The 27366-nt window shown below is 44.0% G+C and overlaps 1 protein-coding gene across 2 annotated transcripts in view; it reads right to left on the minus strand.

Moving 5' to 3' along the window:
- Window positions 1-4640: 4640 nt before the first annotated feature.
- Window positions 4641-27366, minus strand: part of BNIPL (BCL2 interacting protein like) — a 42532-nt gene continuing 19806 nt past the window's right edge. For both annotated transcript variants that reach the window (XM_077464112.1, XM_077464113.1), the window contains exons 2-10: window positions 26900-27004; window positions 25057-25118; window positions 23030-23260; window positions 20684-20848; window positions 19242-19344; window positions 13800-13931; window positions 12125-12211; window positions 8343-8441; window positions 4641-5528 (exon numbers count right to left, since the gene is read on the minus strand). In XM_077464112.1, coding sequence (XP_077320238.1) covers window positions 5504-5528; window positions 8343-8441; window positions 12125-12211; window positions 13800-13931; window positions 19242-19344; window positions 20684-20848; window positions 23030-23260; window positions 25057-25118; window positions 26900-27004 — 1009 coding nt within the window. In that variant the 3' untranslated portion in view covers window positions 4641-5503. The remainder of the gene's footprint in view (window positions 5529-8342; window positions 8442-12124; window positions 12212-13799; window positions 13932-19241; window positions 19345-20683; window positions 20849-23029; window positions 23261-25056; window positions 25119-26899; window positions 27005-27366) is intronic.

Genomic DNA, 27366 nt, shown 5'->3' on the forward strand with positions numbered 1-27366 from the left:
CTTATTTTACGCTATTGTTCTTCCACCCGATTTCTCATTGCTTTGCGATTTATGTTGTTTTTTTTTTTCTTTTTTTTCCTTTTGCCTTTTGTGGTGCAATGTCAAGTCTCCGCCTTCCGCGCTGTTCATTTCAGTATTTGTACGCTTAAGGCTTCCGCAAAGTACCGCAGAAAATTGAGCGCAATGTCGTGCACACCCCCATTCGAGTTTTGGACCCATTCGCAGTTGTAGTGCGTGTTCACATGCCCAGTCCGTGTCGCAATGTATGCGTTTCTCCATGTGCAGTGTCACCCCCCCCCAGTGGGCCTACGTGACCCACAGTGTCGCCCCCAGAAGCCCCGTGTCACCCCAGTGGGCTTCGGTGTACTGAAGTGCCGCCCCCAGTGGGCCTAGGTGGCCCGCAGTGTACCACCCCCCCCCCACACAGTGAGCTTATGTGGCCCATAGTGTCGTCCCCAGTGGGCCTACATGGACCGCAGTGTCGCCCCCGACCCCCCCCCCCCCCGGCCTACATGTCATCCCCTAGTGGGCCTACGTGAACTGCAGTGTTGCCCCCAGTGGGCGTACGTGGCCTGCAGTGTTGCCCACAGTGTTGCCCCCCAGTGGTCCTACGCATCATCCCCCGGTGGGCCTAGGTGGCCCAGTGTCACCCCCCCCCCCCCCCCCAAAGTGAGCCTAGGTGGTCCGTAGTGTCGTCCCCAGTGGGCCTACATGGACCCCAGTGTCACCCCCCGTGGGCTTACGTGGCCTACAGTGTTACCCCAATGGGCCTACATGTCATCCCCTAGTGGGCCTACGTGAACTGCAGTGTCGCCCGCAGTGGGCATACGTGGCCTGCAGTGTTGCCTCCAGTGGGCCTACGTGGACTTCAGTGTTGCCCACAATGTCACCCCAGTGGGCCTATATGGCCCTCAGTGGGCCTACGTGGACTGCAGTGTCACCCCCAGTGGGCCTATGTGGCCCGCAGTGTTGTCCCCAGTGGGGCTACGTGGACTTCAGTGTCACCCTCAGTGAGCCTATGTGGCTCGGAGTGTTGCCTCCTCTCCAGAAGCCCTCCATATCACACCCCAGTGGGCCTACATGTCATCCCTTAGTGGGCCTACGTGTCATTCCCCAGTGGGCCTACATGGCCTGCAATGTTGTCCCCAGTGGGCCTACGTGGCCTGCAATGTTGTCCCCAGTGGGCCTACGTGGCCTGCAATGTTGTCCCCAGTGGGCCTGGGACAGGACCGGTACATTTTTTTGGGCTCACGTGTTGATTGCACATTGGAAACGAAGGGACACGCTGAACACGGGGCTCACGAGAACACACACAAAAGTGTGAATGGGCTCTAAAACCAACCCAACCGTCTTCCACATCAATGAGCCCCATTCTTAAAGTTGGTGCCGTGAGCAGGGCCATCCATGGCAGCACCAGGAATGGTGACGTCGCCCAGTTTAGCCCCCCATCTAAGCTCAAAGCAGACGCCCATTTTTTTTTTTCCCCATCTCCACACACTGCTAATCCCCATTCAGCCTCTTTCAGCTACTTCCTGTCTACATGCACTTGCTCTAGTGTCGGCTGCACATCGTTGCTTTGTGCCGGGCTTCTTCGATGGTGACAACAATGGACCATGCTTGCCACGTTGTGTGCCAGCATGGCCTTTTGTAGTCTCTGCCCAGGCCAGGGGGGGAGGGGGGGGGGAGACGACACACGTGTGATGGTGACAACGCAAGAGGGCAAGTGGGGGATGGTTGTCACCTCGCAAACAGGAAGTGCTTGAATTTTTTTTTTTACGTCAGGATCACCAGCTGTTTTAGTTAAAGCTGCAGATCTTAGAAGATTGAAAATGACTTTTAACATGGGGAAAGCTGTAGGGACTGGGTTGGTGTCTATGTCAAATCATCGAATGAAAGATCAGCTTCAGGTTTTTTTTTTATTTTTTATTCTTTTAGTAGCGATTTTAGAGATCAGGATTTTTTTTTTGTTTTTTTAGCCTCTCTAACATCTAGAATATTGTGAATTTGCAGCCGGTCTGTGAACCATAATGGGGGGAGGGGCTGGACCCACCCCACCTTTTGTAATGAGCTTCTCTTCCTCTGATACCTGGCTTGTGCTAATAAAAATCAAGTGAAAAAAAAATAAAAATCACCATCTCCGATTCTCGTTTTTTATTTCTTCTTGTGATGTTCTTTATTTGCGCCGTGGAATAAATATTACAACCAAAAAAACGTAAAATGTATTTTATTGGGATTTTATGTGATGGACCAACACAAAGTGACACTCAATTGTGAAGTGGAAGGAAAATAATAAATATCTTTCAACTTTTTTTTTTTTTACAAATAAATCTGTGAAAAGTGTGGAGGAGACATTTGTATGGCGCCCCCCGGAGTCAATACTTTGTAGAACCTCCTTTCTCTCCAATTACAGCTGCAAGTCTTTTTTGGGGGTGTCTCTGCCAGCTTTGCACATCTAGAGAGGGACATCTCTGCCCGTTTGCAAAATATCTCAAGCTCTGTCAGATTGGATGGAGAGCATCTGTGATCAGCAATTTTCAAGTCTCGCCACAGATTCTCAATGGGATTTAGGTCTGGACTGTGACTGGGCCATTCTAACACATGAATATGCTTTGATGTAAACCATTCCATTGTAGCTCTGGCTGGATGTTTCGGGTCGTTGTCCTGCTGGAAGGTGAACCTCCGCCCCGGTCTCAAGTCTTTTGAAGACTCTAAACAGATTTTCTTCTAAGATTGTCCTGTATTTGTCTCCATCCATCTTCCCATCAACTCTGACCAGCTTCCCTGTCCCTGCTGAAGAAAACCATCCCCACAACATGATGCTGCCATCACCATGTTTCACGGTGGGGATGGTGTGTTCAGGGTGATGTGCAGTGTTAGTTTTCCCCACACAGAGCGTTTTGCTTTTAGGCCAAAAAGTTCAATTTTGGTCTCATCTGACCAGAGCACCTTCTTCCACATGTTTGCTGTGTCCTCCACAGTGGATCAAAATTAAAAATGGCGGAAAATGTCTGCCGCTGACACCAATGATGGGGTACTATCCCTCCTAGTGATACCACTGATGGGGCACTTTTCCTCCCACTGACACCACTGATGGGGCACTATTCCTCCCACTGACACCAATGATGGGGCACTATTCCTCCCACTGACACCAATGATGGGGCACTATTCCTCCCACGGATACCAATGATAGGGGCACTATTCCTCCCACTGACACCAATGATGGGGCACTATTCCTCCCACGGATACCAATGATGGGACACTATTCCTCCCACTGATGGGACACTGTTCCTCCCACTGACACCAATGATGGGACACTATTCCTCCCACGGATACCAATGATGGGACACTATTCCTCCCACTGATGGGACACTGTTCCTCCCACTGACACCAATGATGGGGGCACTATTCCTCCCACTGACACCAATGATGGGACACTATTCCTCCCACGGATACCAATGATGGGACACTATTCCTCCCACTGATGGGACACTGTTCCTCCCACTGACACCAATGATGGGGCACTATTCCTCCCACTGACACCAATGATGGGACACTATTCCTTCCACTGATGGGACACTATTCCTCCCACTGACACCAATGATGGGGTACTATTCCTCCCACTGACACCAATGATGGGACACTATTCCTCCCACGGATACCAATGATGGGACACTATTCCTCCCACTGACACCACTGATGGGGCACTATTCCTTCCACTGATGGGACACTATTCCTCCCACTGCCACCTATGATGGGGCACTATTCCTCCCACAGATACCAATGATGGGGCACTATTCCTCCCACTGACACCAATGATGGAGCACTATTCCTCCCACTGACGCCAATGATGGGGCACTATTCCTCCCACTGACACCAATGATGGGGCACTATTCCTCCCACTGACACCAATGATGGGACACTATTCCTCCCACTGACACCAATGATGGGGCACTATTCCTCCCACTGACACCACTGATGGGGCACTATTCCTCCCACTGACACCAATGATGGGACACTATTCCTCCCACTGACACCAATGATGGGGCACTATTCCTGCCACTGACACCAATGATGGGACACTATTCCTTCCACTGATGGGACACTATTCCTCCCACTGACACCAATGATGGGACACTATTCCTCCCACTGACACCAATGATGGGACACTATTCCTCCCACTGACACCAATGATGGGACACTATTCCTCCCACTGACACCAATGATGGGACACTATTCCTCCCACTGACACCAATGATGGGGCACTATTCCTCCCACTGACACCACTGATGGGGCACTATTCCTCCCACTGACACCACTGATGGGACACTATTCCTTCCACTGATACCAATGATGGGGCACTATTCCTCCCACTGACACCACTGATGGGACACTATTCCTCCCACTGACACCAATGATGGGGCACTATTCCTCCCACTGACACCACTGATGGGGCACTATTCCTCCCACTGACACCACTGATGGGACACTATTCCTCCCACTGACACCAATGATAGGGGAACTATTCTTCCTCATACTGACCACCAACCCCAAAGCCACATTTATTCTCACTGATATTGGGCCTAGGACATGTTCTACCCCCACTGGGAGTCCTCTGTTATACACTATATACATCGGCAATATCCACTTAAGAAAAATAGTTTATTAGCACCTACAAAAAACACAAAGAAAGAAAGCATGACGTCTATGCTAAAGACCACACCCTCCAAAAAGAGGCAACAGACAAAATACAGAAATATATACATGATAATATACACAAAGGCAGTTAAAAAAAGAGCCAAGCAATAAGGGGCTTCTCCACCAATTGGGACACAAAAAAAAAAAAACAGGGGATCCAACCCTTCTCCACTCACTACAAAACTTTTTAAAACTAACCGGAGTTCCACTTTAATGACCCAACTCCAGGTAAAATACATGGAACACCTGAGGACAAGAAAGAAGATCTGAGAGACCTCAGATGCAAGCTGGACAGAAAAAACAAAGTCACCATTCTGGAAGTAGGAGGTGACTCAGAACTGTGGTAGCTTCCATCGCCAATGTCTCACGAAGGATTACCTTCTCTTTTGCCATGGCACCATCTTGGATGACAAGAGCAGCTTAGGCAGCACTACCGGTAACGCTCCCATCACAAAAAATATTTTTTTCAATTTTTGTAACATATTTGGCCACTGTACAACCATAGATGTTGGTGGTCCCTGGAGATGTAGCATAGTCCTTGTCAGTATGTGCAGATATTCTTTACTTAGTCCACCATATGTGAGCCTCTTCACCGTAAAAATAAAAAAAAATAATGAAAGCGTACAAAATTCCACCAACAGGGGTCACACCAAATAGACACAGGCCCAGGCCTCCTGGGGTCAGTCCACTGCCCATTTATCTTTGTAAAATCTGACAGCGATTCCCAGAAAGGTCATCTTCCATCATTGTAGCCCCCCCCCCCCCCCCCCCCCAATACAGCATTTCCAATCCACCGAGGTCCTCAGTCTTACCGCTTCAGCTCAACGTCCAACCTAGAAAAAGACACAAGTCATCAAATCTGGAGATGGGTATTTCCTATTAAAAAGGGAGGGGGAAAAAAGGAGAAACTCTCCTTTCCGTGGTCATCACTAGGGCATATGAGTAATTCAGGGAGGATCCGAGAGTAGAGTAGATTGGTGGTGCGATTTCCACCAGACTGGTAGGCTGTATAGAAGGGAATAATGTGGAAAAGAACATGGAGAAGACCAGGGCATTTTCTTTCTCAAAGAATAGGTGCAGGTACCACCCCCCCCCCCTTCTTCTTAGTCACCCCTTGTCCCCAACCCTGAGCACTGTCCCTTGGTTCCACCCCCTACCCACCTCCCAGTACTGCCCATTTTAAAGAATACAGACCCTCCCCCCCCCAAACAATAGATCCTCCACCAGAAACAATAGCCTTCACAGTAGCCACCATGAATAGGACAATCCAGCAGCCAACATCAATGGAGTCTCCCTCAACCAGAGATTGCTCCCAGCAACATAAGACTCCTAAAGATCAGTAGTGTATTTAGGCTTTTTGTGCTGCCCTAGGCCTGACTAAACTCGTGTACCCCCTAATTTAAATATGGCCCACCCCTTCCTGTCAAGGCCACACCCCTTGCTCCTTAAGATCCACCCTCAAATTTTCGAGTGGGGAAACTAGTTCTGAGTGCCTGGGAGGGGGGTCCCTTAATAGATTTCCTCTCACTTCCTGTTTGGCTAGTAAGTGAAGGGAAATCTCTGCAATGGGACAGGGATAGTAAAAAAATAAATAAACAGCGCAAGCCGGCGGGGACTTTTTTCGTGCTGCCACCCTAGGACTGGGCCTTTTCGGCCTAGGCCAGGATACAGCTTTGCTCAAGATACAATAGATCCCTCACCAGCAAAAATATACCCTGGCCGGCAACAATGGATTTCCCAGCAGCCAGCAACAATGGACCCTCCCTCAACTGAAGATGCCTTCCAAAACCCCTCAAGAAACAAAAGGTCCTTCACCGGCAGCAATAAAACCCTGCCAGCACCAATAGATTTCCCAGCAGCCAGCAACAATAGACCCTCCCTCAACTGGAGATCCCTTCCAAAACCCCTCAAGAAACAAAAGGTCCTTCACCTGCAGCAATAGAACCCTGCCAGCAACAATGGATTTCCCAGCAGCCAGCAACAATAGACCTTCCCTCAACAGGAGATCCCTTCCAAAACCTCTCAAGAAACAAAAGGTCCTTCACCGGCAGCAATAGAACCCTGCCAGCACCAATAGATTTCCCAGCAGCCAGCAACAATAGACCTTCCCTCAACTGGAGATCCCTTCCAAAACCCCTCAAGAAACAAAAGGTCCTTCACCGGCAGCAATAGAACCCTGCCAGCAACAATGGATTTCCCAGCAGCCAGCAACAATAGACCCTCCCTCAACTGGAGATCCCTTCCAAAACCCCTCAAGAAACAAAAGGTCCTTCACCGGCAGCAAATGAACCCTGCCAGCACCAATAGATTTCCCAGCAGCCAGCAACAATAGACCCTCCCTCAACTGGAGATCCCTTCCAAAACCCCTCAAGAAACAAAAGGTCCTTCACCGGCAGCAATAGAACCCTGGCAGCACCAATAGATTTCCCAGCAGCCAGCAACAATAGACCTTCCCTCAACTGGAGATCCCTTCCAAAACCTCTCAAGAAACAAAAGGTCCTTCACCGGCAGCAATAGAGCCCTGCCAGCACCAATAGATTTCCCAGCAGCCAGCAACAATAGACCCTCCCTCAACTGGAGATGCCTTCCAAAACCCCTCAAGAAACAAAAGGTCCTTCACCGGCAGCAATAGAACCCTGCCAGCAACAATGGATTTCCCAGCAGTCGGCATCAATAGACCAGCCAGCATCAACAGATCCTTCTCAGCAACATAAGACCCCCTCAAAAAACAATAGACCCCCCAGCACACCCCACCACCCTTTGCCATTACATAGAGTCAGCGTTGAAGGGGACCGGACCTGTATTTCTCTGCTGAAAAAGCCCTGGAGAAGACTATGCATAAAGGAAAGAAAGAACGAGAAGAAGGTAGAGGGGGTATCAAGGTGAAGGGAACCAGGTGCCAAAAGAGAAAGGAGCAAAGAACCCCCAACATTTTAGTTTTAGATATATTTAAACTATTGCTTGGTCAGCTTGAGCAATAGGTGACCTAAAGACCAACAGCTGCTGCACCGTCAAGCACCTGACCTACGGAAACTGGAGGACAGCATGTGTGATAAGGCAGTAGACAAACAAGTAACTCTCAGGTGACCTCCGACTCCCTGACCCTGTTGGAGTCAGATTAAATGGTATCTCGTTGCAAAGTTCCTCTACTTTCTTATCCTGGTGTCACAGGGACAGAAGTGGCAGAAGACCTCCCCAAAAGAGTCTCAGACAGCAATAAAAACCTAGATAGAAGTTTGTACAACCCCCACACCAGGGGCGGACTGACAACTCACGGGGCCCCCGGGCAATAGGAGATTATGGGCCCCCCAGGCAATCAGAGATTATGGGGCCACACAGTATACAATCACACAGTATACACAGACATGTTTCTATTGGCTGAGAAGATACCGGAGAGGTGGGGCAGCTATCATCTCAGGATTTTTAGACCAAAAGGATGTCGGTAATGGACATTTCAGAGACAAAAACACAGATTTTTACATACTGTCCCTGTTTTTACTGAGGCTGGCAACCCTGATGGGGCCCCCTAGTGACCCGGGGCCCTCGGGCAGTGCCCGAGTAGCCAAATGGTCAGTCCGCCCCTGCCCCACACTATCCGAAACCATAACATTTTGGGCTGGAGTTTGAGCTACAAAGCGTTTACTCACCGTTCTATACATTCCGGTATATGGAGGGGATCCAGTGACACCAATTGTGAGAGTTCTGTCAAATTTTTAACAAATGTCACCTTCCTAATGAACTTGGAACTGAAATAGATATTTAAAAAAAATAAAAAAAATAAGTATTAGCAACTGAAAAACATCAAATGTACATCTTATCTAGTTGCAGGCTTCCATAGGGTGGTAACAAGGTTCAATACATGGCCAAATGTTTGAGGAAGACTGACCAATCCCATTCTAGTTAAGCCTGTTGGACATCCCAACCCAAAACCGATGTTGGATAGGAAGACCTGGCTCACCATTGGGATTCCAATTCAACCCAGAGGTGTTTAGTAAGGTTTGATTGTCGAGGCTCTGTACTGGATACTTGATGTCCTTCAAACCAAACTGGTCAAACCATGTCTTTGTGAAGCTGGCCTCCATTTGTAAAGTCAGGTACTGATGTTGGATGAGGAAACCTAGCTCACAATCGGCGTTCCAATTTATTCCTAAGGTGTCCAGTAGTGTTGAGGTCAGGGCTCTGTGCAGGACACTTGAGTTCCTTTAACATCAAATTATATCTGTATGGTGCTGGCTTTCTGTACAGCCTCAAAATATAAATGACATGATAGTAGAGGTAGACCACTTTTTCTACTTCCTTTCACCAAAGGTAATTAGCTATAGCAGATGTAGGGTGGGGTCAGTTCTCGGTAAACATTTAAAAAAAAAAAAAAAATGGTTTACACTCTATAAATAGTTTGTACTCCATCAGCATTTCTTAAACTTTTTAACAAGGAGGAACCCTGAAAAAAATAAAAAAAAATAAAAAACTTTCTAGTCTCTGATCTCAATCCCTGCTACCATTATATCTGCACCTCACATTAGCCTGGTGGTCAGTGGCAAGAACATTTTACACTGGTGGTAACCATGGTTGAGAAAGACTGCTCTGTATGGTCAAAGATCTGTGGATGCCTGACCACCACACCCACCTAGAGAAGCTTTTTGGACATCACATTCCAAAACGTTGGCCATTAATATGGAGTTGGTCCTTCCTTTCTGGCTATACCATCCTCTGCTCCTCTGGTAAAGGCTTTCCAAAAGACTTTGGAGCGTGTATGTCTGGGAATTTGTACTTATTCAGCCAAATAACATTTGTGAGGTTGGGTACTAATATTGGAGGAGAAGACCTGGCTCACAATCAGCGTTTCAATTTATTCTAAAGGTGTTCAGTAGGGTTAAGGTCAGGGCTCTGTCGAGGACATTGGAGTTCTTCCACACCAAAACTGGTCAAACCATTTCCTTATGGAGCTGGCCACCATTAGGAGGTCAGGTACTGATTTTGGATGAGAAGACCTGGCTCGAAATCAACATTCCAATTCATCCCAAAAGGTGTTCAGTAGGGTTGAGGTTGGGGCTCTGTGGAGGACACTCAAGTTCCTCCACACCAAACTAGTCAAACCAGGTCTATGGGAGTTGGCCACCATTTATGAGGTCAGGTACTGATGAGATTACTCAGATTGCGATCAACATTCCAGTTCATCTCAAAAGGTGTTCAATAGGGTTGAGGTTGGGACTCTGTGGAGGACACTCAAGTTCCTCCACACCAAACTAGTCAAACCATTTCCTTATGGAGTTGGCCACCATTAGGAGGTCAGGTACTGATTTTGAATGAGAAGACCTGGCTCGAAATCAACATTCCAATTCATCCCAAAGGTGTTCAGTAGGGTTGAGGTCAGGGCTCTGTGCAGGACACTTGAGTTCCTTTAACATCAAATTATATCTTTATGGTGCTGACTTTGTGTACAGCCTCAATATATAAATTACATGATAGTAGAGGTAGACCACTTTTCCCACTTCCTTTCACCAAAAGGTAATTACGGTAGCTATGGCAGATGTAGGGTGGAGTCAGTTCTCAGTAAACATTTTAGAAAAAAAAAAAAAAAAGAGCTAAATGGTTTATACTCAAGTTCCTCCACACCAAACTAGTCAAACCATTTCCTTATGGAGTTGGCCACCATTAGGAGGTCAGGTACTGATTTTTAATGAGAAGACCTGGCTCGAAATCAACATTCCAATTTATCCCAAAGGTGTTCAGTAGGGTTTAGGTTGGGGCTCTGTGGAGGACACTCAAGTTCCTCCACACCAAACTAGTCAAACCAGGTCTATGGGAGTTGGCCACCATTTATGAGGTCAGGTACTGATGAGATTGCTCAGTTTGCAATCAACATTCCAGTTCATCTCAAAAGGTGTTCAGTAGGCTTGAGGTTGAAGTCAAGTCCCTGTAGAGGACACTTGAGTTCCTCCACACCAACCTGGTCAGACCATTTCCTTATGGAGCTGGCCACCATTAGGAGGCCAGGTACTGATTTTGGATGAGAAGACCTGGCTCGAAATCAACATTCCAATTCATCCCAAAAGGTGTTCAGTAGGGTTGAGGTTGAGGCTCTGTGGAGGACACTCAAGTTCCTCCACACCAAACTAGTCAAACCACGTCTATGGAGCTGGCCACCATTATGAGGTCAGGCACTGATTTTGGATGAGAAGACCTGGCTCGAAATCAACATTCCAATTCATCCCAAAGGTGTTCAGTAGGGTTGAGGTTGGGGCTCTGTGGAGGACACTCAAGTTCCTCCACACCAAACTAGTCAAACCAGGTCTATGGAGTTGGCCACCATTTATGAGGTCAGGTACTGATGAGATTGCTCAGTTTGCGATCAACATTCCAGTTCATATCAAAAGGTGTTCAGTAGGCTTGGAGGTTGAAGTCGAGTCCCTGTAGAGGACACTTGAGTTCCTCCACACCAACCTGGTCAGACCATTTCCTTATGAAGCTGGCCACCATTTATGAGGTCAGGCACTAATGTTGGATGAGAAGACCTGACTCTAAATCAACATTCCAATTCATCCCAAAGATAATCAGTAGAGTTGAAGTCAGGGCTCTGTGTGGGCCATTCGAGGACCTCCACACCAAAATGGACAAACCATGTCTTTATGGAGCTGTCCAAAAAAGGTACTGATGTTGAAAAGGAAGACCTGGCTTTCAATCAACGTTCCAATTCATCCCAAAGTTATTCAGTAGGGTTGAAGTCAGGGCTCTATGTGGGCCATTCAAGGTCCTCCACACCAAAATGGACAAACCATGTCTTTATGGAGCTGTCCAAAATGTATTGATGTTGGATTGGAAGACCTGGCTTTCAATCAACGTTCCAATTCATCCCAATAGTTATTCAGAAGGGTTGAGGTTAGGGCTCTGTGTGGGCCATTCGAGGTCCTTCACTGCAAAAATGGACAAACCACGTCTTTAGGGAGCTGCCCACCGGTACGGATGTTAGATGAGAAGACCTGGCTTGCAATCAACGCACCAATTCATTCCAAAGGTTGTCAAGTAGGTTTGAGGTCAGGGCTTTATGGAGGACACTCAAGTTCCTCCACACCAAACTGGTCAAACCATGTCTTTATAGAGCTGTTTTTGTACACAGGGGCACAGTAAAGGGTTCCCCAAACTGTTAGCGCAAGGTCGGAAGAGCCCAATTGTCTACAATGTCTTTGTATAATGTAGTACTAACAGTACCCTTGATGGCACCCTCCACAAACATACTTCACTTGAGTTGCCAATTTGTTTTTATCATACAATAAATGGTTAAATACTGCACTTAGATGGCGCCCTCCACCAGCTTACTTCATGTGAGTTGCCAATGTGTTTGTAGGTGAAAGCTTTCCATCCAAATCGGTTATAAATAAATGAGGAATTTCATACTCTAATAAGAACAAACCTACAGGAGTCCACTAACCTGATAAAGGGCCGTATGATGGCCAGCAGGGCTCTCACGTACCACGTGGGGTGAACGATCAACACCGACTTCAGATTTTTCTTTAACCTAAAATGAAAAACAAAAAAAGGAAGGCAACAGCTTTGCAGCAAAAGAAGATTTTTCCTATGTTAGCAGAGAAGCGCCAACGCCAAGCTTTAGAGACACCAGGATGAGAGTCTCACTCCTACTGCTGCACTCTTTTGTTTTAAAGTGTTTCTAAAAAGCGAAACTTCTTTTTTATTTTATATATTTTTTTTTTTTGTTTTGGATGGCTTTGTGAAGGGTCGGAACCTGGTGACTGTTGTCACCTGAGAAAGGAAGTGAAGGAAAATCCTGCTGACTGTTGTCACAGGCAGGAAGTGAAGGAAAATCAATGGTGACCGTTGTCACCTGAGAAAGCAAGTGAAGGAAAATCAATGGTGACCATTGTCCCCCGAGACAGGAAGTGAAGGAAAATCCTTGGTGACCGTTGTCACCTTAGACAGGAAGTGAAGGAAGATCCAGAATTTTGAGTTGTCACCAGGACAGGAATAGGGGGGGGGAAATTCTCAACAGGGACGTCTGTTCTAGTGATGGCTGATTAAAACTTTGGAGAGGGTTCCTCTCACTTCCTGTTGTGTGTACAGGACAGGAAGTGAACAAAGGCCTTCCCCAGGGGGGAAGTGGGGAAGGGGGGGCAGGGTGAAAAAAAAAAATAGAAGTTTTAACTATCCCCTACACTACCCTATTAACCTCTTGCTGCCCTCGTAATACATACAGTATGTGACGCAACATAGGGGACGGGCTTTAACACCCATACGCCACACATTTGCGTCCAAGAGCTCCAGCGCTTTTCTGTGCCGAGTGCGCGCTCTCAGCATAGTGACCATACCTCCCAACGTTTTGATATGGGAATGAGGGGCACCTATAAGCAAAAAGGTATGTAGGCATAGGACTAGTTAAACCCACAAGTGCTTTTTTTTTTTTACCACTACTATTCCTTTATATTGGCTTTTGAAATTTGCAAATGCAACAATTTAGGAAATTGAATGAAAGGTTTAGCACTGGGAAACACTTTTTGAAAGCTAAAATGTGTGTTTATTATACAACTATATATATCAGACCAAAAATGAGGGACAAAATGAGGAGGAAAGAGGGACTTTGTTCCAAATTTCGGGACGGTCCCACAAAATCCGGGATGGTCCCACAAAATCCGGGATGGTCCCACAAAATCCGGGACGGTTGGGAGCGTTGATAGTGACTGAGCTGTCAAAGATGGTGCTTGATCTCTGCGAATGATCGGGAATCGGTGGGGACCATCTCCTGATCATGTTACCACTGTGACAGCCAATCACAGTGATCATGTGATTGGCCAGTCCCCTCCCCCCCCGGGGGTAAAGTTGCTGCTAGAGTGACACTGGTGGGGACTAGTCAAGAAGGGGTTATAGTTATAGATATGGATATATTTTAAAATACACCCTGAAATCCATTAGTAGAGATAGGGTGCCTCGTCATGATGGAGGAAGATGGGCGGAGCTGGGAACCCAGGAACCAATCCCAAAACAAGAATTGTAGGAAGCCAAGAGGGCACTTTACCAACCAAAAAATGACTAATTGCTCCAAGCTGCAAAAGTGTACCTGTCACACACATACACAGAGAGACTGCCTCACTTACCGCCTCCCGGTGGCCCGATAGCAACGTTTGAGCCAACCAATCGGTGGGATTTTGCTTCGCGAAGTACACCCGCTCAGGTAGATGAGCATGTAATCATCAGCGACCAACAAATCCAGCGTCCCGATGATATACCTACGTGTACGGGACAAACAAGGTCAGGTGATCCAGCGGCATGACAATTAGCGCAGATACAAAGCCTACTGGACTGATATTTAGGATGCTAAAGTGTGGTGTACCATAAATAGACACGTGCGATTCGCTTTGCTTCGAATGTAAATTTGGACAAAAGTTTCCTTATTCGAATGTATCCGAATCTCCAAATGACAATAGTATTTCGTTGAAATTTGTTACATTTTGCTTTGTTTTCTAACAAATTTCTACTTTCCAGAGTGTTTCGAATTCGGTTCGAATGAAAAATGAACGATTCGAATTCTGTGTGAAGAATAGCTGGTTGTTAAGGAGCAGGGTGGGAAGCCGCCCGCCGTCTCCTTAACAACCGATGACTCATCAGCTGTCAACGGGCTTCCCTACTGACCGCTGAATGTGAACAGAATTACAGAATTGAGACGGCAAATAAAAATTCAGAAAAAAATATTATTATTATTATTATTATTAATAAATATAAATAACAATTATTATTATTATTTAATATAAATAATAATTATTATATATATAAAAATATAAAAAATATTATTTAAATAATAATAATAATAATATTTAAATAATATTTTTTATATTTTTATATATATAATAATTATTATTTATATTAAATAATAATAATTGTTATTTATATTTATTATTATTAATAATAATAATAATAATAATAATAATAATAATAATAATAATAATAATAATAATATGGCACCCCCCCCCCCCCCCCCAAAAGCACCTCACCCCTATGATGTTGATGGGGACAATGGCCTCTTCCCCACAACCCTGGCCTGTTGGTTGTGGGGATGCTGGGGGTGACTTATCAGAATCTGGAAGCCCCAAGATTTTGCCCCCCCCCCATGTAAATGAGTACCCCTACTCATTTACCTTAAAAAAAAAAGTCAAAGTTAATAAAAACACAGGAGTTCTTGTGAAGTCCTAAAAAAAAAAAAAAAAAACATAAAAACACTATAAAAAAACAAAACAAAAAAGAAGAGAAAAAAAAAAAAAGTTAGCCACCAAACACGACTGCTCCCATCCATGGACACAGGCAAACGACAGGTAAACATAGAGGCAAGGGTTACCCAATGATATAATCGGGTGACGCCAACCCCACATCTCATTAGGCGAGTGTCATGGGGCAGGGTCAGGTTCCTCCAACCCAAACTCGCTCATCCATGTCTTTATGGACCTTGCTTTGTGCACTGGTCCAAATCATTTGGTGGAGGGGGGATTATGGTGTGGGGGTTGTTTTTCAGGGGTTGGGCTTGGCCAGTGAATGGAACTCTTAAGGCGTCAGCATACCAAGACATTTTGGACGATTTCATGCTCCCAACTTTGTGGGAACAGTTTGGGGGATGTCCCCTTCCTGTTCCAACATGACTGCGCACAAAACAAGGTCCATAAAGACATGGATGAGCAAGTTTGGGGTGGAGAAACTTGACTGGCCTGCACAGAGTCCTGACCTCAACCTGATAGAACACCCTTGGGATGAATTAGAGTGGAGACTGCGAGTGAGGCCTTCTCGTCCAACATCAGTGCTTGACCTCACAAATGTTCTTCTGGAAGAATGGTCAGACATTCCCATAGACACACTCCTAAACCTTGTGGACGGCCTTCCCAGAAGAGTTGAAGCTGTTATAGCTGTAAAGGGTGGGCCAACTCAATATTGAACCCTACGGACTAAGACTGGGATGTCATTAAAGTTCATGTGCATGTAAAGCCAGGCGTCCCAATACTTTTGGTGCATCACCATTAGCTGTAAATCCTCAATAATACAATGCTGCCATCTACTGGTGATACAGTATTAAAGCCAGCACAGAACTCATTATAAAGACCCAATTCACAAATCTAACACACAAGGATAATTGATCCTTATAAAAAATAAAATAAAGAGATAAAAAAGTGTGTGTGTGTATATTATATATATATTTATTATACATATACCCCAACACACACATACATTTTTTCTCTCTATTTTTATATATCTATTTCTCTCTCTCTCTCTCATTATATATATATATATATATATATATATATATATATATATATATATATATATATATATATATATATATATATATATATAAAATATTATAACATAACTGCTCTAAATTTTATTTGAAAAAAAAATAGATATTTTTTAATAAAAAATTTGAGCAGTTATGTTATATTATTTTCATATATATATATATATATATATATATATATATATATATATATATATATATATATTTATATTTTTTAATATAATATTAAAAATATATAAATAAATATATATAAAGAAAATAAAATAACATAACTGCTCTAAATTTTATTGGAAAATTTATAAAAACAAAATTATATATATATATATATATATATATATATATATATATATATATTTTTTTTTTTTTTATAATATAGAGCAGTTATGTTAGCGATATATATATAGCGATATATATATATATATATATATATATACACGCACACACACATATAGTTTCATAGTTTCATAGTTAGTTAGGTTGAATAAAGACATCAGTCCATCCAGTTCAACCTGAGTGAGTGTCTACAATTGTCCCTATTCCCTGTACATTGCTATACCCACATCAGTCTCTATCCTCAAGGAGCCCACAATCCAAGGTCCCAATTCATATAATAGGGCCAATTTTGGACAGAAGCCAATTAACCTACCCGCATGTCTTTGGATTGTGGGAGGAAACCGGAGTACCCGGAGGAAACCCACGCAGGCACAGGGAGAACATGCAAACTCCAGGCAGGTAGTGTCGTGGTTGGGATTTGAACCAGCGACCAGCGACCTTCTTACTGCTAGGTGAGAGTGATAACCACTACACTACATATATATTATAAAAATCTATAAATAAAATAGGAGAAAAAAAAAGTATGTGTTGGGATATCTATACAGTGGTGTGAAAAAGTGTTTGCCCCCTCCCTCATTTCCTGTTCCTTTGCATGTTTGTCACACTTAAGTGTTTCAGAACATCAAACCAATTTAAACAATAGTCAAGGACAACACAAGTAAACACAAAATGCAATTTGTAAATTAAGGTGTTTATTAATAAAGGTGAAAAAAAATCCAAACCATCATGGCCCTGTGTGAAAAAGTGATTGCCCCCCTTGTTAAAACATACTATAACTGTGGTTGTCCACACCTGAGTTCAATTTCTCTAGCCACACCCAGGCCTGATTATTGCCACACCTGTTCACAATCAAGGCATCACTTAAATAGGAGCTGCTTGACACAGTAAGGTCCACCAGAAGATCCTTAAAAGCTACACATCATGCCGAGACCCAAAGAAATTCAGGAACAATTGAGAAAGAAAGTAATTGAGATCTATCAGTCTGGAAAGGGTTATAAAGCCATTTCCAGAGCTTTGGGAATCCAGCGAACCACAGTGAGAGCCATTATCCACAAATGGCGAAGACATGGAACAGTGGTGAACCTTCCCAGGAGTGGCCGGCCGCCCAAAATTACCCCAAGAGCGCAGCAACGACTCATCCAAGAGGTCACAAAAGACCCCACAACAACGTCCAAGGAACTGCAGGCCTCACTTGCCTCAGTTAAGGTCAGCGTTCATGCCTCCACCATCAGGAAAAGACTGGGCAAAAATGGCCTGCATGGCAGAGTTCCAAGGAGAAAACCACTGCTGAGCAAAAAGAACATCAAAGCTCGTCTCAATTTCTCCACAACACATCTTGATGATCCCCAAGACTTTTGGGACAACATTCTGTGGACCGATGAGACAAAAGTGGAACTCTTTGGAAGGTGTGTGTCCAAGTATATCTGGCGTAGAAGGAACACTGCATTTCATAAAAAGAACATTATACCAACAGTAAAATATGGTGGTGGTAGTGTGATGGTCTGGGGCTGTTTTGCTGCTTCAGGACCTGGAAGACTTGCCGTGATAAAAGGAACTATGAATTCTGCTGTCTACCAAGAGATCCTGAAGGAGAATGTCCGACCATCTGTTCGTGTACTCAAGCTGAAACCAACTTGGGTTCTGCAGCAGGACAATGATCCTAAACACACCAGCAAGTCCACCACCGAATGGCTGAAGAAAAACAAAATGAAGACTTTGGAGTGGCCTAGCCAAAGTCCTGACCTGAATCCTATTGAGATGTTGTGGTATGACCTTAAAAAGGCCGTTCATGCTCGAAAACCCTCTAATGTAACTGAATTAGGACAATTCTGCAAAGATGAGTGGGCCAAAATTCCTCCAGGACGCTGTAAAAGCCTCATTGCACGTTATCGCAAACGCTTGCTTGCAGTTGTTGCTGCTAAGGGTGGCCCAACCAGTTATTAGGTTTAGGGGGCAATCACTTTTTCACACAGGGCCATGATGGTTTGGATTTTTTTTCACCTTTAATAATAAACACCTTCATTTACAAATTGCATTTTGTGTTTACTTGTGTTGTCCTTGATTATTGTTTAAATTGGTTTGATGTTCCGAAACACTTAAGTATATAAAAATGGAGGTATACACATACTGTAACGTTCGGCCTATGCGATTATAAATGTACAGTCACACGACTAAAATAAAAGGATCCTTATTCATGCGTTTTGTGAATAGAGCCCGTCAACGGCTTTTTTTCTATTTTGCTGCACTTTGATCCCATTCCTTTGATAAATATTTAACCGCAATGTTGTAAAAAATAAATAAAATTGGAAGTCTACATTCACAACAGCTTTCCAAATTTTTTTTCACCCAAGTTGAACCATTATCAAGACGTCTCTAGAAACTGGTGTGAGCAGCTAAAGCCAAAACACGTCTATTTTTTTAATTTTTATTTATTTTATTTTTTATTTTTTGGTGGAGAGGTTAAGGGTTGTCTCCCCTGTCAGGCTTTTATTACTTCCTTTTTCCACACTTGGGAGAGTCGTCTTCTCTCTTTGTCTTGATGACCTTTGCATCAAACAGTGATTGAGCATCAAAATTGACCGTTGTCACAGAAACAGGAAGGAATGGAAATCATCCGATGGGGACACCTATTAAAGTAAGGCTTATAATGCCCAAACCCACTTTTTGTTTTTGTTTTGATTAGAGTGGGAAAGGGCTATTACCTCTTTCAAGTTTTTATAGCGCCCAATGAGTGCATTGGACTAAGGAGCAAAAAAAATAAAAACATCAAACGCGTTACGGGGGGGCTCAAAATTCTCCCTTTCTCAGTGTTCAGATATTATATGTTCTAAGGACTAATAAATGACACAGTCATCGGGGTAATGCTGGTTCACCTATCTTGGGCACATTTCATTGCTCATCTGTTAAAGGAGAAGTCATTCAAACATACCTGAACAGATTATCCATGATGTACTGGTAATTTGGAATACTGCTTTCTGGTAAGTAACATGTGGCAAAAACCACGATTGCATTTAAACTGTCACCGTAATAGCCTAAAAAATAAATAATAATAATAATAATAATAATAAAAAAAAAAGAATTTGCAGACTATAGAAGATGAGTCCAACACAATTTTCCTTCTCAGAAATACAGAACTGAGGACTGAACTAACTAGCATTAAACAAGAGGGGAGGGCTGAATTAACTAGGATTAATCAGGAGGGGAGGGCTGAATTAACTAGGATGAATCAGGAGGAGAGGACTGAACAAACTAGGATTAATCAGGGGGGAGGACTGAACTAACTAATATTTCTAGGAGAGGAGGTCTTAACTAACTAGTATGAAATGGGAAGGGAGGACTGAACTAACTAGCATTAAACAGTAGACGAGGACTGAACTAACTAGTATTAACCAGGAGGGCAGGACTGAACTAACTAGCATTAAACAGGAGGGTAGGACTGAACTAACTAGGATAAATCAGGAGTGGAGGACTGAACTAACTAGTATATAAACAGGAGGTGACGGACTGAACTAACTGGCATATAAACAGGAGGGGGCGGACTGAACTAACTAGCATTAAACAGGAGGGGGTGGACTGAACTAGCTAGCATTAAAACAGGAGAGTAGGACTGAACTAACTAGGATAAAATCAGGAGTGGAGGACTGAACTACCTAGCATAGAAACAGGAGGTGACGGACTGAACTAACTGGCATATAAACAGGAGGGGGCGGACTGAACTAACTAGCATATAAACAGGAGGGGGCGGACTGAACTAACTAGCATTAAACAGGAGGGGGTGGACTGAACTAGCTAGCATTAAACAGGAGAGTAGTACTGAACTAACTAGGATAAAATCAGGAGTGGAGGACTGAACTACCTAGCATAGAAACAGGAGGTGGCGGACTGAACTAACTGGCATATAAACAGGAGGGGGTGGACTGAACTAACTGGCATATAAACAGGAGGGGGCGGACTGAACTAACTAGGATTAATCAGGAGTGGAGGACTGAACTAACTAGCATTAAACAAGAGGGCAGGACTAAACTAACTAGCATTAAACAGGAGGAGAGGACTGAACTACCTAGGATTAATCAGGAGGGGAGGACTGATCTAACTAGGATTAAATGGGAAGGGAGGACTGAACTAACTAGCATTAACCAGGAGGGCAGGATTGAACTACCTAGCATTAAACAGGAGGGATGAGGACTGAATTAACTAGTATTAACCAGGAGGGGAGGACTGAACTAACTAGCATTAAACAGGAGGGCAGGACTGAACTAACTAGCATTAAACAGGAGGGGAGTACTAAATAAACCAGAATTAACCAGGAGGGGAGGACCGAATTAATTAGCATTATAGGGGCGGGAACTGAACTAATTAGCATTGGATTACCTCCGTGGGAGACGACCTTCCTGTACGGTTCTATGGCTGTCATGTCCACCTTATGCTCCCCCATCAGGAATATCCTCCACCTCCGCCCATTCTGGTCCTCCATGTCGCTCACCAGGGTCTCCACAAAGGACGCCTCCGGGGTTCCGTTCACCTTTGGCAGGTCATCTGTTGGAGGGGAAATCAAGCAAATAAGAACAAGAGCATACAGTACAGTGAGGGGTGTCACCCTAGGACAGGAAGTGTGTCACTGGCAGGATCACCAGGTGAGAAGAAAGGAAAAAAATAGCCAGAGAAAAGAAAACTAATGCAGCCACTGAATGTAAGGACTAATCGGCAATACATCACATTTTTATTCACGTTAATGGTTTAGCAACATTATTGTTTATATTCTAGTTAGTTCAGTCGGCCCCCACCTGTTTAATGATAGTTAGTTCAGTCCTCCCCTCCTGTTTATATGCTAGTTAGTTCAGTCCGCCCCCTCCCGTTTATATGCTAGTTAGTTCAGTCTGTCCCCTCCCGTTTAATGCTAGGTAGTTCAGTCTGCCCCCTCCTGTTTGTATGCTAGTTAGTTCAGTCCGACCCCTCCTGTTTAATGCTAGTTAGTTCAGTCCACCCCCTCTTGTTTATATGCTAGTTAGTTCAGTCCGCCCCCTCCTGTTTATATGCTAGTTAGTTCAGTCCGCCACCCTCCTGTTTATATGCTAGTTAGTTCAGTCCGCCCCTCCATTTATTGCTGGTTAGCTTAGTCCTCCCCTCCTGTTTATTACTAGTTAGTTTAGCAGATAAAATACTTCCCCAATCATGATATTGTCTTTCACACGCCAGCAATATATCATTATTGTTGGCTGTCTGGTGATTTAAAGCCCAACTCCAGCCAAAATTTGTGTTTTGGATACAACAGGGAAGGCTTCGAGCCCCTGTCAGAAGATTTCCATCATTGTCCTTATGGGAGAGATATCAGGACAGGAAGTGATGGGAAAACTCCCCTACAAGGTCCAACATTTTCAGTAGAGTATGGAATGATTAGAACTTTGAACATGTCGGTGTCTTCCTGTCCTCTGTGTCTTCCTGTCCTTGTGACAAGCACTTCCATCATTTAATGTATGGGTGTCACAGGGACAGGAAGGGAGCCAAAGGCTTTCCAAAATGGGGGGGGGGGGGGGGTCACAGGCTGTCACTCCCCTTGAAGACTTGTTACACTTTTTGGCTGCTTTGGTGGATAGTGCAGTCCTTAAACATGACCCATTCAATAGGTGGCGAAACATTTATGGGGATAAAACTGCCAAAATTACACCACCTTCCGCCCATTAAAATTTGCATAATATAAAATCAATGAAAATCCAGCACAGGGATGGTGGGAACCCCTCAAAATGGGCACAGCAGGTGTACAGACCCAGGAACCTAGCTCAGGGATGGCGAGAACCCCTCATAATGGGCACAGCAGGTGTACAGACCCAGGAACTCAGCACAGGGATGGTGAGAACCCCTCATAATGGGCACAGCAGGTGTACAGACCCAGGAACTCAGCACAGGGATGGTGGGAACCCCTCATAATGGGCACAGCAGGTGTACAGACCTAGGAACTCAGCTCAGGGATGGTGAGAACCCCTCATAATGGGCACAGCAGGTGTACAGACCCAGGAACTCAGCTCAGGGATGGTGAGAACCCCTCATAATGGGCACAGAGGTGTACAGACCCAGGAACTCAGCACAGAGATGGTGAGAACCCCTCATAATGGGCACAGCAGGTGTACAGACCCAGGAACCTAGCTCAGGGATGGTGGGAACCCCTCATAATGGGCACAGCAGGTGTACAGACCCAGGAACTCAGCACAGAGATGGTGAGAACCCCTCATAATGGGCACAGCAGGTGTATAGACCCAGGAACCTAACTCAGGGATGGTGGGAACCCCTCAATGGGCACAGCAAGTCTATAGACCCCAAAATCTAGTTCAAAAATGGTTGTAACCCTTCATAATGGACACAGCAGGTGTACAGACCTGGGAGTTCAGCATAGGGATGATGATAACCCCTCATAATGGGCACAGGAGGGGTATTGACCTGGGAACTCAGTACAGGGATGGTGGGAACCCCTCATAATGGGCACAGCAGGTATACAGACTCAGGAACTAAGCACAGGGATGGTGGGAACCTCTATAATGGTCATAGTCTGCATGCAGACCTCAGAACACCAGGCAGAAATCTCACCGATAGAGTCCTTGAATGAAAGTCTTTCAAGATCAAAGTCCTATGACCTCAAAAAAGTTGGCCAACAAGAGTCACACAACCTTCACCAAAATATAAAAGAGTTAGAAGACCAGAAGAGGGCAGACAATGGTCACTCACCGTCCCACTCAAACTCATGGCTCATAGTGGGAAATTCGAGCATCTCACTGCTGGTTGGCGTCTCCAGATCGTCAACGTCAAAGTCGAGATCCTCCTCGGTGGTCTGGTTGCGTATTTCGCTGGAGGCAGCCGAGTCCTGACTGTTCTCCAGGTTGAAACTGATATCCGGGGCTGACAAGCGCCTCTTAACATGACGGTTCCCACACAGGTCCAGGGTGCTGGGGGGAGCGGCTGTGGCCAGAATATGGTTATAATGAGCATGCAAGGAATGCTTTAAAAAAAAAAAAGAAAAAAAGAAGAGTTTTGCCTATATCAGGGTTTCTCAACCAGGATTCCCCTAGAGGTTGCTAGGGGTTCCTCGTTCAATGAGCAATTTCTGTCTCTCAGATAAGTTCCCACCGACACCATTGATCGTTTTAGCTATCTGTAAAAAGGGAATTCTTCCCAATGACCACAAGTGTAAGGAGCATTCTTGACCTCCACTGACCATCACACTAATGTATCATAAGATGTAGATATAATAATTATTAGCAGGGGTTCCCCGAAGACAAAAAAAGTTATTTCAAGGGTTCCTCCATGTTAAAAAGGTGAAGAAAGACTGGCCTATATGCACACTTTCAAACAGAAATGTGCACAACGGTCAAATTTGTTTAGTTTCGGAATTGTTCGTTGAGTTAATAAATTTGTTTTCGGAATTTGTTTTGTTTCCAATCTATTCCCTTCAATTTTAATCTAATCAACTCTATTGTATTCTATTTGTTTCTATTCTATAAAGCAGCCTATGTAGGAATCAACATCTTATTTCACCTTTTTACCCTACTGTACGTGTTTCGATTTCGAATTGGAAGTCCTTTTCGAGTTCCAATTGGAAGTCCTTTTCGAGTTCCAATTGGAAGTCCTTTTCGAGTTCCAATTGGAAGTCCTTTTCGAGTTCCAATTGGAAGTCCTTTTCGAGTTCCAATTGGAAGTCCTTTTCGAGTTCCAATTGGAAGTCCTTTTCGAGTTCCAACTGGAAGCCCTTTTCGACTTCCAACTTGAAGCCCTTTTCGAGTTCCAACTTGAAGCCCTTTTCGAGTTCCAACTGGAAGCCCTTTTCGAGTTCCAACTGGAAGCCCTTTTCGAGTTCCAACTTGAAGCCCTTTTCGAGTTCCAACTTGAAGCCCTTTTCGAGTTCCAACTTGAAGCCCTTTCGAGTTCCAACTGGAAGCCCTTTTCGAGTTCCAACTGGAAGTCCTTTTCGAGTTCCAACTGGAAGCCCTTTTCGAGTTCCAACTGGAAGCCCTTTTCAAAGTTCCAACTGGAAGCCCTTTTCGAGTTCCAACTGGAAGCCCTTTTCGAGTTCCAACTGGAAGCCCTTTTCGAGTTCCAACTTGAAGTCCTTTTCGAGTTCCATCTGGAAGCCCTTTTCAAAGTTCCAACTGGAAGCCCTTTTCGAGTTCCAACTGGAAGCCCTTTTCGAGTTCCAACTGGAAGCCCTTTTCGAGTTCCAACTGGAAGCCCTTTTCGAGTTCCAACTGGAAGCCCTTTTCGAGTTCCAACTGGAAGCCCTTTTCGAGTTCCAACTTGAAGCCCTTTTCGAGTTCCAACTTGAAGCCCTTTTCGAGTTCCAACTTGAAGCCCTTTTCGAGTTCCAACTTGAAGCCCTTTTCGAGTTCCAACTGGAAGCCCTTTTCAAAGTTCCAACTGGAAGCCCTTTTCAAGTTCCAACTTGAAGCCCTTTTCGAGTTCCAACTGGAAGCCCTTTTCGAGTTCCAACTGGAAGCCCTTTTCGAGTTCCAACTGGAAGCCCTTTTCAAGTTCCAAATGGAAGCCCTTTTCGACTTACAACTGGAAATCCTTACCTATTTTCGATCTCAAATTCATTTTCAAATCTGAAAAAATTTAGTTATATTTTACATTCAAATCTCCAAATACTGAAAATTTTATCCAAATTTCGATTCGTAAAGAAACAAAATTGCACTTTCTACTTTCAAAGGCTATGGTGTCATGCATCCATACCTCCATAAGAGGAGGGTCACATTCCATACCTGGCAGGTCCTCTTCATTTGAATCCAAGTCTTCCTCTGGGGTTGTCTCCTCTGGAAGGGGTCTGCACAAATGTTTAATTACAAAATGATATAATTACTTTCTAATCGGGGGTGTATCTAGCAGATCTTCCAATCATTAGCTACATTTCCACAGTCTGTCTGTTGATTATAGAGTATAGTAGATATTATGGAAGGAAAAGATGCAACATTCATATTTTTTTTTAATCAAAGTGGACATCTGGCCCTGGACAGATTGGTGATATAAAAAGTTTCCAGATATCAAGCAATCAAATAATGCAGTTAAGAGTGGAAATCGATCAGCAATGCCTTTTTGATTGATTTTCAGTTATTTGGAGCCTAGAAACTAGAAGCTTTGAGGCTAAATGATGACTAAGAACAGAATGCCGCCATCTAGTGGAGGTTTAAGCCACTACAAATTGTTTACTTTTGGGATTTGGTTTCCCCCTCTGCCCTCCCCTTTCTAATTAGCGCAAGCTTAGGAAAGTCATTGGGGTTGATTTACTAAAACTGAAGAGTGCAAAATCTGGTGCAGCATAAAAACCAATCACACATTCCACATTTATTCTTGTCAAAGTTTAATTAAACAAGCTGAATTTAGAAGCCAATTGGCTACCATGCACAGCTGCACTAGATTTTGCATTCTCCAGTTTTAGCAAATCAATCCCATTGTCTTCTACACTTCAACGACTGGAAAGGCATCCCCTGTACTGCAATTAGCGGAAGTAAAATTGCATTGGGTCTAACTTTCGTGCCTTATGGAAGAGTTAAGATGCCTGTGGATGGTGCCAAGTCAGCAGGTGACCATGCTGTCCAGACAGATGGAGATATATGTCTACACATAAAGCAACATTTGAAACCAAGGGAATACTTTCCTTATTAATGGTGCAGGTGTAGGGAAGGTCAAACATTTTATTTCAGTTTTTTAAAATGAATTCCGACTTTCAGAATTTTGACTTTCAAACTCAGAATTCCGACTTTTGACTATCAAACTCAGAATTCCGACTTTTGACTATCAAACTCAGAATTCCAACTTTTGACTATCAAACTCAGAATTCCAACTTTTGACTATCAAACTCAGAATTCCAACTTTTGACTATCAAACTCAGAATTCCAACTTTTGACTATCAAACTCAGAATTCCAACTTTTGACTATCAAACTCAGAATTCCAACTTTGACTATCAAACTCAGAATTCCAACTTTTGACTATCAAACTCAGAATTCCAACTTTTGACTATCAAACTCAGAATTCCAACTTTTGACTATCAAACTCAGAATTCCAACTTTTGACTATCAAACTCAGAATTCCAACTTTTGACTATCAAACTCAGAATTCCAACTTTTGACTATCAAACTCAGAATTCCAACTTTTGACTATCAAACTCAGAATTCCAACTTTTGACTATCAAACTCAGAATTCCAACTTTCAGACTCAGAATTCCAACTTTCAGACTCAGAATTCCAACTTTCAGACTCAGAATTCCAACTTTCAGACTCAGAATTCCAACTTTCAGACTCAGAATTCCAACTTTCAGACTCAGAATTCCAACTTTCAGACTCAGAATTCCAACTTTCAGACTCAGAATTCCAACTTTCAGACTCAGAATTCCAACTTTCAGACTCAGAATTCCAACTTTCAGACTCAGAATTCCGACTTTCAGACTCAGAATTCCGACTTTCAGACTCAGCATTCCGACTTTCAGACTCAGAATTCCGACTTTCAAACTCAGAATTTTGTAAAAAATAAAAAAAAGGTTTATGATGGCCCCAGGGCTCTACCATAGGCCACACTTTACACAGGGTTCATTTATTTATTTTTCATACCTGGGAAACTCCTCGTCCTGCCACTCCTCTTTCAGCTCCATGTCATCGATACTCTGCCGGCCACCACGGGAAGGCGCTGTGTTCTGACACCCCAAGTCCTTATAGCTAAAGTGAAGGCACAAGATCGGGTTATTATAGGGGACCTGAGAAGTGTTCACATATATTTGATTATTGAGGAAGGAGGAGCCTCAATGTAACTCAGCGCTTTACCCATACAGGGCAATGCAACAGCTTCACTTATATCTGACCTCTGTCATTTCCTTTCAGTCTGTACTGGCTCCTCTCCTTTCACTGTACACTGTGAGCTTCTCACAGTGTGCATTAGAAGCTGCAGCAAGTCATATAGAGCCCTGCCTCATTTACTGTCTGACCTGACATCCATCATTGGAGCAGGAATCAGTGAATCAAGAAAATACTGCATTATGGCCACTAGATGGAGCTGGCGATCGTATAAATAAATACTGTAA

The sequence above is a fragment of the Lithobates pipiens genome, unplaced genomic scaffold (assembly GCF_037356315.1).
Source record: "Lithobates pipiens isolate NorthernLeopardFrog02 unplaced genomic scaffold, aLitPip1_a1.2 Scaffold_30, whole genome shotgun sequence".
In the NCBI taxonomy this organism is placed as follows: domain Eukaryota; kingdom Metazoa; phylum Chordata; class Amphibia; order Anura; family Ranidae; genus Lithobates; species Lithobates pipiens.